At 32.5% G+C, this 12,099-nt stretch overlaps 3 protein-coding genes across 4 annotated transcripts; all 3 read right to left on the reverse strand.

Annotated features, from left to right (window-relative positions):
• Nucleotides 1–186: 186 nt before the first annotated feature.
• LOC135958703 (zinc finger protein 717-like) lies at nucleotides 187–3,420 on the reverse strand. The gene is made up of 3 exons (XM_065509595.1): nucleotides 3,004–3,420; nucleotides 1,858–2,721; nucleotides 187–1,797 (listed from the first exon to the last, which is right to left on the reverse strand). Exons 1-3 carry the CDS (start codon nucleotides 3,418–3,420, stop codon nucleotides 1,096–1,098), a joined length of 1,983 nt encoding a protein of 660 aa, XP_065365667.1. The 3' UTR covers nucleotides 187–1,095.
• A 1,852-nt stretch (nucleotides 3,421–5,272) lies between these two features.
• Nucleotides 5,273–7,930, reverse strand: LOC135958704 (zinc finger protein 337-like). The gene is made up of 3 exons (XM_065509596.1): nucleotides 7,886–7,930; nucleotides 6,101–6,970; nucleotides 5,273–6,041 (listed from the first exon to the last, which is right to left on the reverse strand). Exons 1-3 carry the CDS (start codon nucleotides 7,928–7,930, stop codon nucleotides 5,304–5,306), a joined length of 1,653 nt encoding a protein of 550 aa, XP_065365668.1. The 3' UTR covers nucleotides 5,273–5,303.
• Nucleotides 7,921–12,082, reverse strand: LOC135958146 (zinc finger protein 26-like). 2 transcript variants are annotated; one of them, XM_065509021.1, is made up of 3 exons: nucleotides 11,427–12,082; nucleotides 8,939–9,598; nucleotides 7,921–8,874 (listed from the first exon to the last, which is right to left on the reverse strand). In XM_065509021.1, exons 1-3 carry the CDS (start codon nucleotides 11,907–11,909, stop codon nucleotides 8,164–8,166), a joined length of 1,854 nt encoding a protein of 617 aa, XP_065365093.1. In that variant the 5' UTR covers nucleotides 11,910–12,082; the 3' UTR covers nucleotides 7,921–8,163. The 2 variants fall into 2 exon arrangements, 1 of the variants encoding a protein (XP_065365093.1); XR_010576450.1 differs by lacking the exons at nucleotides 7,921–8,874; nucleotides 11,427–12,082 and adding an exon at nucleotides 11,034–11,163 and having other exon boundaries at nucleotides 9,473–9,598.
• Nucleotides 12,083–12,099: the final 17 nt, after the last annotated feature.

Raw genomic sequence — 12,099 nt, forward strand, 5'->3', positions numbered from 1 at the left:
GCGAAAAATACAACAAGCCCAAAAGCAAAAACAACAACAGGCAACTTTGACAGCTCAGACCTTAAACCAAAAACAAAATTGCTTGTGGTTTTTGTAAATGTTGTATTTGTTGTAGTACTGTCGCTACTTTATTAATTTACTTTGGGTGCATTTCTATTTTCTATCATCTAAATAAAACACAAGAAATTCAATGGAAATACTGAAATTATGGCTTTTTAGCTCACAAATTTCATAGCATTTAATGTCTAAAAATAATTTCTGGTATATGGCCTTATAAACGCCATTCTGTCGGTCCAAAGTGATGTTGTTGTAGCAGCATAAACAATTTTACAATATTTAATTAGAGGGTTCTGCATGTTCAAGTCCAAGGAATTGTGCTATTTCGACTGGATGACCACATTCTGGGCATTAGTTGAGGACGGCACGGTCTATATGGAACCAAAAGGCATTAAGCACATTCTTATGGTATCCTGTTACAGCGGAATTGGTGGCGTCTCTATGAATGTCGTTCAAAGCTGTCATATACGAGCTGCGATCAAATGTGTTCTGTACATACCTCTGTGTATGCTCTCCTCGAATTTACGTAGGTCTTGTCTGACATGTCTCGAGGGAGACTCCAACTGTGTGATGTCGAAGTATGGATGACATTCCAAAAGTAACTGTTGCGTCAACATAACGTTGATGGTAGAACCTTAGTTTCCTTGTCAAATTAGTGTTCGGAGGTAATTTGAAGACAGACTGTGACGGTCCTTAAGGCTGCATTTTGACAGCTGTGAATATTTCTCCACTGAGTATCACTCAATGAAGGCGACCACACAGGAGCAGCATAGTTGACCACTGACAGACCAATCGTTTTGTAGGTTAACTACAAAACAAAGTTTTTTTTGTCCATACCCCAATTGCTGCCGGCTAGTGCCTTGAGGACCTTCTTCCTATATCGCAGTTTATGCGTGATTGCAGTGGACTATCAAAAGTGACACCCAAGATTTCAATGTTGGAATTTCACCATGATGCCTAAGTTGAGTTTTAAATCCTTCTATTTTTATATCGCCCAACTATTCAAATTTCGATCAATTGAAATGAAATCTGAACACATTATTGCTTATGAGATTTCATGTGACGCGTGAGTATAGGTTTTTGGGCAAAACGGCGATAACAAATTTTACAATCGTATGGCCTTTCCTTGATGTGAGTTTTCCAATGTGTGATACGTTCCTCATTGAATTCAAATATTTTACCACACACCTGACAGGGAAAGCATGTGTCATTTTCGTGTGACATGACATGAGCAATAAATAAACCTTCGCCGAATTTGCGGCTTGGACACACAGGACATTTCAGTAGATTCTTTTTATCATGGGCTTTTACGTGCTGACATAGGGTCGATCTGGATTGGAATTCTCGTTGGCATTGCGGACACTTGTATTTAAAACCAATATGATTCATGCGGATTTTTAAGAGCTTTTCAGAGTTTAACTTTTTTTTGATATATTTACGTTTCTTCTTTGGCAAGAATTCTGCATTTTTGTGGACTGTTGATTGTTGGGTTTTATCAAGTGTATCATCAGTACCTGCTAAATTTGAGTCATATTCATTTAAAACATCATCATTGTCGCTGTGATACTTATCATAAGATAAATTCGTATATGAGCCATTATTGTCGTCATCGACAAAAGAACTGTAGCTGTGCGGTTTTAGTTTAATTTCTGCGAAGGCTTCTTGTGTTAAGGGTTGCTTATCTGGTGTATCTTGGTTTACAACAGATTCGTCTACAGGATTTGATGTTATATTAACATTCTAGAAAGCAAGAAAATAAATAATTTAATTTTAACTTGAATTTTTTACAAATTTTATTACCTTTTCCAAATCGAGTGCATCATTGTGATTAAGCAATGAATTTAAATGATCTATCTTCTGTTTTATATCAGGCAATTCTTCACATTCCGTACAGACATAAGGATATCGTTGAGCTTTAGATGAATTAAATTTTAATGAACAGAAATTACATTCATATTGATTGTGGCTTTTCAAATGACGCCTTAGATACTGTAGTTTACTATAGCGCCTATAACAAATACTGCAAGCAAACGGTTTCTCTTTGGCATGGGTATTCCAATGTTTTAGACGTTCGTAATAGCTGGTATATATTTCGCCACAGACCTGACAAGGAAAGCACTTGTCGCCTTCGTGCGTCAGAACATGTGTAATAAAGTAGACTTTTAAATGTTCTGTTTTACACACCGGACACTCTTTATGATTATTTGCATCATGGTATTTTATGTGTATTTTTAAACCATTTGTGGAGAGAAAACCTCTTTGGCACTTTTCACATTTTATGGGTAATTCTTTGTCATGGTTACGTAGTATATGACCGGCAGCGCTATGTTTAGTTTTGAATACAATAGTACAATATGGACACTTGACGGGCGATATGTCACTGTCTACCGCTAGGGATTTGCTCTTTCTCATTACTTTCATCTTACTACCACTGGCTTCATTGTCATCGTTACTTTCAGAATCCATGTCATCATCATCATCTGCATCATCATTATCGAAATCAAGATCATCATATATTTCATCATCCTTTTCGAATTCAGTGATTGCTTCTGCATTAGACTCAGACCTTAATTGTTTTTGAGTTTGTTGTCTATCTATTGGTATTATTGTAAAAACGGAATGGTTCATTTCTGGCCCAGGATCTTGAGATGTTTGTGTGGAATTCTAAAAAGCAAAACAAACAAATTTGCAACAAATCTAGTTTAGGGGCGCCAATGGTTTTAAAATCTACGTTCCCCAATGATTTAAAAAGATCTTTATAGATCAAGATATATTATGAAAAATATCATTTAAAACGATCTCCAATGATATCGATCCGAATTGGCGCCCATAAACTAGAGTTTAGCCATGGCATAATATAGTATTAGTTTAACTATTTCTTTATGAAATTTGTGCATTCCTTTGGCAATTTCCACAAATTTAATTTGCCCAGCCATTAAGTCTTACCTTACAAGCAATGAGATTCATTGATTCATTATTTTCGGTCAGCGAAATGGCTTGTAAATCCTCTTGATTGCTGCCAATAGTTGATTCTTCTTTAATAATGTCACTTAAAGCTGACTGCTGTTGAGAATTTGTAGATATTTCCTCAGGTCGTTTGGGATTTGTATTGTTAATAGACTTATTGCTTGGTCTGGCAGAATCTGGCCGTACATTTAAATGTTCCAATCTAATGTGACATATGAAAACTCCTATATCATTGGCAGCCATTTGACAATAGTTACAGAAAAATGTCCATTTGTCGGCATTATTTGTAACAAATATTTCGGCGCATTTGCTGGCACCATCAGTTTCCAACATTATGGTATCCCGATCTCTTCTCAGGGAAGGAGAGGAAAAAGGTCGTAAAATGTTCACGGGCATTTTGTATATTTTCCTTTGTTTATAAGTTGGAAAAATCGTTTTCACTTTTCTTTTAATTGGTAAATAATTTGTTTTCTTTTTGTTGTATTTTTAATTGTCAACAATTAAAATTGTATATCGAGGCCAAGGCGTATTAACAAGGTGAGTGCGTCCCGGCAACAAATACAACAATGCAAAAACAACAGGCAATTTGTTTTTGTTAAAATGTACGGTAAATGTCAAAATCAAGGCGAATTAAAATATTACTATGTTATTTACAATAACAAATGTAAACATAAACAAAGTTTGACATATAGTGTACATAAAACCACAGCGAATTAACAAACAGCTGATTTTATGCACTCACCTTGTTAATACGCCTTGATCGAGGCGTATTAACAAGATGGAGAATTTATAGGTGACGACAGAACAACAACAAATACAACATGTACAAAAACAACAGACAGTTTGTTTTTCTTAATATAAGATAATTGAACTGTCAAAGTTGCCTGTTGTTCCTTTTGCTCAAGGCGTATTAACACGCCCAAGGCGTATTAACAAGGTGAGTGCATAAAATCAGCTGTTTCTTAATTCGCTGTGGTTTTATGTACACTATATGTCAAACTTTGTTTATGTTTACATTTGTTATTGTAAATAACATAGTAATATTTTAATTCGCCTTGATTTTGACATTTACCGTACATTTTAACAAAAACAAATTGCCTGTTGTTTTTGCATTGTTGTATTTGTTGCCGGGACGCACTCACCTTGTTAATACGCCTTGAACACGCCTTGCTTTTGGGTTTATTGTATTTTTCGCCACAACCAAGGTGCATTTAATAAGGTGCCATCGGCAGCACAGCTGATTATAGAAATAGCTCGCACAAATGTCAAACTACATATATAAAAAATATTCGCCCGTACGTCCGTATGTCAAACTCTATATATAAAAAATAAGTGAATTCGCCTGTATTTATTTCAATTCGCCACTGCTGTCACCAAAGTAAATTAATAAAGTAGCGACAGTACTACAACAAATACAACATTTACAAAAACCACAAGCAATTTTGTTTTTGGTTTAAGGTCTGAGCTGTCAAAGTTGCCTGTTGTTGTTTTTGCTTTTGGGCTTGTTGTATTTTTCGCCACAACAACCACAAGTGAATTGACAGATTAGACCAAAGTAAAAAAAATAGTCAGCTGTTCTACTGAGTCTACTTTATTAATTTACTTTGGCTGTCACCTTGTTAAATACGCCTTGGCCACAACAAACACAAGCGCAAGGCGAATTTATATACCAGATGGTGGCAGTGGCGAATTCATTAATTTCAAGGCGAATATATATAAACAATTTATGAATTCGCTCGTATTTACTTGAATTCGCCACTGCCACCTACTAGCATATACATTCGCCTTGATTGTTAAGAAATTACATTATGAATTTGAATTTAACGGTCTGTAACGGCTGCTTGCAACATTCAACATGCGGAAATATAGATAATTCTTGAAACTACTAGAATATAACGCTGTGTATATAAATAGTAACGGCAAGTTGATGAGGAGTAGTGAGTATAACGTAAAGCAAACTAATGCATTAGCTAATTTAGATGTAATTAATCATTTTTAGCTGGTTACTGGTTTCAATATAGGGATTGTTTCACCATTTCATATTCTATTTTAATTATTTATTACAATTATTATAAATTTGAGATTATTTTTAAGATTTTCTTAGAAAAACAAACACACGCATAATAAACTACAATTATTCAAGTCATTTATTGCTAAATATCATAATTTATATGGGCCCAAGATCTAGACAAGGCTCTATTTGGTTAAATATATTATGAACATATCATCTTTGAGGACTTTTAAGGGTCCTGTAGCGTTTTAAGAAACCCTCCCTTTATTTACTGTTTATGACTTCTCATGTGACGGTGTAGTATCTGTTTTTGAGCAAAACGCCGATAACAAAATTTACAGCCATATGGTCGCTCTTGAACGTGTGTCGCCCAATGTGCCAGACGTTCTTCCGATGTGGAATATATTTTACCACACACTTGGCAAGGATAGCAGATGGGGCTTTCGTGTGACAAAACATGCGTTATGAAATCGCATTCTCTAAAAGTAGTTATCGAACACAAAGGACATTTAAATTCGTACTTATTTTTATCGTGGGTTTTTTCGTGGAAATTTAGGCCCGATTTTGTTTGGAAACCTCTATTGCAATAAGAACAATTGTAGGGACAATCGGGAGCCGATTGATTGATATGTGTTCGTTTTGTATGGGTACTTAAAGCTCTTTGTGTATTAAAGGCTCTTTTGCAATGCAGGCAATTGAACAAGCCTTCTTCTGACTGTATTGTTTGTTGGTGTGAGGGCGATTTATGGTGGCCACTACCACTGGGTACATTATCGTCATTATCAACACCATCCAAGGTTTCATCAATAAATTCTAAATCTGAGCCATCTTCATATGAAAATACATCTTCGTTTTCGATTTCCTCGTTTACGTTTACTGCTGCATTAGCATTTGAGTCATTGTTAGGTTTATTGCTTGACTCCTCGTTCCTTTGGGAACACAATTCCTTATTGTGTTGCGCGGCAGCAACATCCTCTAATGGCTTTGGAAATGCTGCAAGGGTATCCTAGAAAGAAACAAAGTAAATTCTTTATGGATCAATTGTTTATATTGTTTCTATTCTACCTCATCCGAGTCGAATACATGACTATTGTAAGCCAATGATTTTAGATGTTTTATATGTTGCTTTATATCGGGCAAATCTTTACAACTCGTACAAACATAGGGAGGTCGCTGAGTTACAGGCGAATTAAATTGTTCTGGACAGAAGTTACACTGATATTTATTGTGTGTTTTTAAATGATGTGTTAGATATTGTTGTTTGCGAAAACGGCGATAACAAATTTTACAATAAAATGGTTTATCTTCGGCGTGTAGTTCCCAGTGTTGCATACGTTCCTTGTGGCTGTTATACAGTTGGCCACAGACTTGACATGGAAAGCAGGTGTCGCTTTCGTGCGTCATAACATGTGTAATAAAATAGTTATCTTTGTGTTTCGACAAACACACGGGACATTGTAAATGTCTGTCTTTGTCGTGTGATTTTAGGTGCGTATTCAAACCACTGGTGGTCAGAAAACCTCTATTACACTCTTCACATTTCCACGGTAAGTTCTGGTGGTAATTTTCATCATGATTATGTAATATATGTTGAAATACCGCCTGTTTAGTTTTGTATCCCCATTTGCAAAACGGACATTTGTGTTGTAATAACTCAGTGTCTTCTTCTACCCCCCGATTTTTTCTACTTCTTTTTGAATGCGGTTTGCTGTAACTGGCTTTATGGTCCTGGTGACTTTCTGAATGTGTGTCATTAGTCTCATTGGCAGAATAACAGGAAACTGTGTTTGATTCATCTGTGTCAGTGTCATTTTTTTCAGTTATTTCCTCATTGAGTTGTGATTGTTGTGATGAGTCTTCCTTATCCACTAGTGTTACCACAAAAAATTCCTCTTGTATATTGTGTGGCCGATTTGATGAGGCAATGATGGAATTCTAAAATACAAAAAAACCAAATTAAAACTGACTTAAATTTCATTCATTTATAAATTAAATTTTGCGCCTAAAATTATGCTACAGATTTGTTAAACTAATTAGGCTTTTAAATTATATAAAAACCTTGTTTTATATGAATTCCCAAATTGGGATTTTTAATATCCAATTTAGGAATTCAGTTTTATGCAAATTTTTAACAGAAAATTGTTAATTTATAATATATGGATGAAATTAGACTTCTAAATTATAGAAAATCATTGTTTTATGTGAATTCCCAAACTGGGATTTTCAATAACCAATTTGGGAATTCAGTTTTATGAAAATTTGTAACAGAAAATTGCTAATTTATAATATTTGTACGAAATTATGCTTCTAAATTATATAAAATTGTTTTTTATGTGAATTCCCAAACTGGGATTTTCAATACCCAATTTGGGAATTCAGTTTTATGAAAATTTTTAACAGAAAATTGCTAATTTATAATATTTGAATGTAATTAGGCTATTAAATTATATTAAATCAATATTTTATGTGAATTCCCAAACTGGGATTTTCAATACCCAATTTGGGAATTCAGTTTTATTTTAATATTTTGTAACAGAAAATTGCTTATTTATAATATTTGTAGGGAATTAGGCTTAAATCGTTGTTTTATGTGAATTCCCAAACTGGGATTTTCAATACCCATTTTGGGAATTCACATTTTTGAATTTTTTTTTACCAAAAAATTGGAAATTTATAATATTTGAATGGAATTATGCTTTTAAATTATATTAAAATGTTGTTTTATTGCAATTCCCAAACTGGGATTTTCAATACCCAAAATGCCCTCAAAAAAAATTACATCAAAAACTTTAGTTTCAAAGCTAGTTTTATTTTATTACATAAAACAAAAAACTTATTTAATAAAAATACATATTTGTAAGGAAAATTTAAATTTTGAACGGTATCAAAATGCATAATATACAAATAGTAGTTTTTCCAACCTCTCAGTACTAAAATTGAAAATTCGGATCGATCATCGGTGCATATTTATTTAAGAATGACTTTGGTCAGGCCATCACCGTCAACGGCGAGCGCTATAGGTCAATGATTAACAACTTCTTTTGAACTGAATTGGATGTTATGGACCAGGTGTTGTTGGTGACAATGGAAATTGTCTGCAAAAGTTAAAGGCAGACAGACAGACACACTTACCCATTACATTCTTTGTGAGTTTTGAAGTGACGACTTTGATAATGTTTTTGAGAAAAACGCCGATAACAAAATTCACAACCATATGGTAGGTCTTTGATATGAATTTGGGAATGGATCGAACGTTCATCATTGTTGTCAAATATTTTTCCACAAATCTGACAAGGAAAGCACCAATCGTTTTCGTGCAACAAGACATGATTAATGAAATTGTTTTGCTTACTATAAGTCAACGGACACAGGGGACATATGAATTTCTTTTTGTGGTGTGATTTAAGGTGAGATTTTAACACCGATTTACTTTGGAAACATTTATGGCAAAAAGAACATTTGTTTGCAATGTCATTATTATTGATGTGAACTTTTGTGTGGAGAATTAAGGCCTTTTCAGAAATAAAAACTTGTGCACAATATGTACATATATACGTTAATGAATCGCCCTCTAAACCAACTCTTAATGGGGTCGTTATTTTGGAAACACTACCACTGGGTACATCATCATCATCATCACAATCATTTTGGTATGTTTCAGCAATAAATTCTACACTTGATGAGTCAAATTCATTTGACAATTCATCATCGTTAAGAAATTCCATTTTTGGAGATTTTGAATCATTGTTAAGATCATCAATTGTTTCATCATTTCTATTAGAGGTTGAAGGCAATTCATTAAAATTCTGCTCTGCCTCGTTGCATAATGTTATAGATTCCTACAATAACAAATAATTACAATTCAAGCTACATATTTATTAGCTTATTATACAATTATTTTACCTTTTTCTCATCATATTCAAGCGACGTTTGATCGAATGAACTTTCTGGCTCCTCTTTTTGCTTTATGACAGCCAACTTTTCACATTCGCTACAAACATAAGGATCTGTTAGAACAGTATTGGAATAGACTTCACATGCACAGTAAGTACACTGATATTGTTTGTGAGTTTTTAAGTGATTCGTTAGATATTCTAGTCTAGAAAAACGACGATAGCAAATTTTACAATCAAACGGTTGCTCATTGGCGTGTGTCTTCCAATGTGTCAGACGTTCGTCTTGACTGTTATATACTATGCCACACACCTGACAAGGAAAGCAGTTTGCGCTTTCGTGCGTCAAAATATGTGTAATAAGCATGCGTTCTTTGTGTTTTGTCGGACACAGGGGACACGGCAAATGCCTCTTATTGTCATGCGATTTTTTGTGCTCATTTAAAGTTCTTGTTGTGGGAAAAGCTTTATGACACTCTTTGCAACTAAAGGGTAATTTCGGGTTGAATCCTAAATTGATTGTGCTGTCTTCTATACTTTCAGTGTTTGGATTTATTGGAGAATTATAGGAAATTAAGTCGGTTCTATTGTTTGCTGCCTCATCTATCTGTGTTATGAGAAAATATTCCTGATGGCTATTGTCTGCAGGATTTGATGTTGTCAAAGGATTCTAAAAAAAAAAAAATAAAAAAAAAATAATTTAAACGCTTCTAGGAATAATAAACTCTAATAAAAAAATTTATTCAAATATTAAAAAAAAAACTAATTATTTGTTAAATTTTTTAATTCCTAAATTGGGTATTGAAAATCCCAGTTTGGGAATTCACATAAAACCAAGATTTATATAATTTAAAAGCCTAATTTCAACCAAATATTAAAAATTAATTATTTTTGTTAAACATTTTCCAAAATTTTTAATTCCTTAAATGGGTATTGAAAATCCCAGTTTGGGAATTCATATAAAACAACGATTTTATATAATTTCAGAAAATTATTGCATCCAAATATTAAAAATTATTAATTTTCAATTAAAAATTTTCAAAAAATTTTGATTTCTTAAATTGGTATTAAAAATCCCAGTTTGGGAATTCATGTAAAACAACGATTTTATATAATTTAAAGGACTAGTTTCATGCAAGTATTATAAATTACCAATTTTCTGTTATAAATTTTCAAAAAATTTGGATTTCTTAAATGGGTATTGAAAATCCCAGTTTGGGAATTCATATAAAACCACGATTTATATAATTTAATAATAGCACAAATTTAACCAAATATTAAAAATTAATTATTTTTGTTAAACATTTTCCAAAAATTTGAATTCCTTAAATGGTTATTGAAAATCCCAGTTTGGGAATTCAAATAAAACAACGATTTTATATAATTTTAAATCCTAATTCCATCATAATATTATAAAAAATAAATTTTCTGTTAAAAATTTTCCAAAAAAACTGAATTCCCAAATTGGTTATTAAAAATCCCAGTTTGGGAATTCATATAAAACAAAGATTTTATATAATTTAAAAGCATAATTCCATCCAATTATTATAAATTACCAATTTTCTGTTATAAATTTTCAAAAATTTGTAATTCCTTAAATGGGTATTGAAAATCCCAGTTTGGGAATTCATATAAAACAACGATTTTATATAATTTTAAATCCTAATTCCATCCAAATATTATAAATTATCAATTTTCTGTTACAAATTTTCAAAAAAAATCTGAATTCCCAAATTGGGTATTAAAAATCCCAGTTTGGGAATTCATATAAAACAATGATTTAATATAATTTAAAAGCCTAATTCCATGCAATTATTATAAATTACGAATTTTCATTTAAAAATTTTAAAAAATGTTGAATTCTTTAAATGGATATTAAAATCTCCATTTTGGGAATTGCAATAAAACTAAGATTTAACATAATTAAAAAGCAGTCTATTATTTAAAATTAATAATTTATTGTTACAAATGAAAATTTATGTGAAAAAAATACCATAAAAAGGCGATTTTGTGAAATATAATATTAGAGAGAAAACTTCGGAACATCTATTGACCTCTAATATGACCTCTAATACTTAAAAATAAAAACTCTACTAAGCACTCACCTCTTGTTTTCCTATACGAGCTTTCCCAAAAGAGGTGATGTGCAATCGTCAATTATCTCCGGAATGTGGCGTCCGCAAGCACCATGTTATTATACATGGTCCTACGTCTTGCCCAAAGGCCGGCGCAACTATAATCAGAAAGTACATACATATATACATATTAAGATGGTTTGAAGCTAAAATACAAGTTATTATAATTTTACCTGTGGTGTTGTGAACTTAAAACTTCTTTAAAAAAAATCACTACACAATATATAAATATCACAAAAATTACAAAATAAAAGCTACCCTTTCATTTCACTAAGATTTATATCTTTAATATTAAACTTTTAAAGCTAGGTATTGTTAATAGTTTTACATTATGTATTACTTTTATAAATAAATTCTGATTACCTTATTAGCAAGGGGGTCTTCCGTTTCAACACTTTCAATCGGCTCTAATGAAGTAATGTCAGTTATTTGCGAAACTTTAGAACAAATCGTTTGTATCATCTGTTCTTCACTGTCCATAATAGTTATTTCTTCTTTAATTATATCATTTTGCGGTGACTGTTGTGTACCGTCTATCCTAAGTTTTTCTTCTGCTTGTGTGGCTTGTGTAGATACCTCGGCATTTGTATTTATGGGAACATTGCTTTGCAGTTCAGGTATCTGATCGCTCTGACTATTCAAATGTTCCAATCTGATGTGACAAATGAAAGCGCCTATATCACAGGTTGCCTTTTGGCAATAGGCACAGAAAAATGTCCATTTGTCGGCATTGTTTGTAACAAATATTTCGGCGCACTTAGAGGCTCCATCGCTTGACAAAGTTATTGTTTCACGTGCTCTTTTCAAGGGCGGCGGAGGAAATGACTGTATAATTTCCAACGACATAATGTATTGGAATCTATTTTACACTGTTTATAAGTTTCAACTATTTTTTTGGGTATTTTTCTTATTTACATTTAATTGGGAACTGTATTTCAATATTTTGAGGCGCTTTATAGCCTATGGCTGTATTATTTACTTGTTAATTATTTCAAACAATTAATTTAACACAGAATTGAAATTATTTTCTTGTATT

The sequence above is a fragment of the Calliphora vicina genome, chromosome 4, assembly GCF_958450345.1.
Source record: "Calliphora vicina chromosome 4, idCalVici1.1, whole genome shotgun sequence".
Taxonomy (NCBI): Eukaryota; Metazoa; Arthropoda; class Insecta; order Diptera; family Calliphoridae; genus Calliphora; species Calliphora vicina.

Excerpts from the sequence above, each read along its gene's own strand:
- LOC135958703 (XM_065509595.1), bottom strand. The coding sequence starts at position 3,420 with ATGCCCGTGAACATTTTACGACCTTTTTCCTCTCCTTCCCTGAGAAGA. Across the intron at positions 2,722-3,003 it reads TGAATCTCATTGCTTGTAAG|AATTCCACACAAACATCTCA; the intron begins GTAAGACTTAAT and ends TTTGCTTTTTAG. Across the intron at positions 1,798-1,857 it reads ATGCACTCGATTTGGAAAAG|AATGTTAATATAACATCAAA; the intron begins GTAATAAAATTT and ends CTTGCTTTCTAG.
- LOC135958704 (XM_065509596.1), bottom strand. The coding sequence starts at position 7,930 with ATGCATTTTGATACCGTTCAAAATTTAAATTTTCCTTACAAATAT. Across the intron at positions 6,971-7,885 it reads TAAATTTTCCTTACAAATAT|AATTCCATCATTGCCTCATC; the intron begins GTATTTTTATTA and ends TTTGTATTTTAG. Across the intron at positions 6,042-6,100 it reads ATGTATTCGACTCGGATGAG|GATACCCTTGCAGCATTTCC; the intron begins GTAGAATAGAAA and ends GTTTCTTTCTAG.
- LOC135958146 (XM_065509021.1), bottom strand. The coding sequence starts at position 11,909 with ATGTCGTTGGAAATTATACAGTCATTTCCTCCGCCGCCCTTGAAAAGA. Across the intron at positions 9,599-11,426 it reads AAGACCCCCTTGCTAATAAG|AATCCTTTGACAACATCAAA; the intron begins GTAATCAGAATT and ends TTTTTTTTTTAG. Across the intron at positions 8,875-8,938 it reads TTGAATATGATGAGAAAAAG|GAATCTATAACATTATGCAA; the intron begins GTAAAATAATTG and ends TTGTTATTGTAG.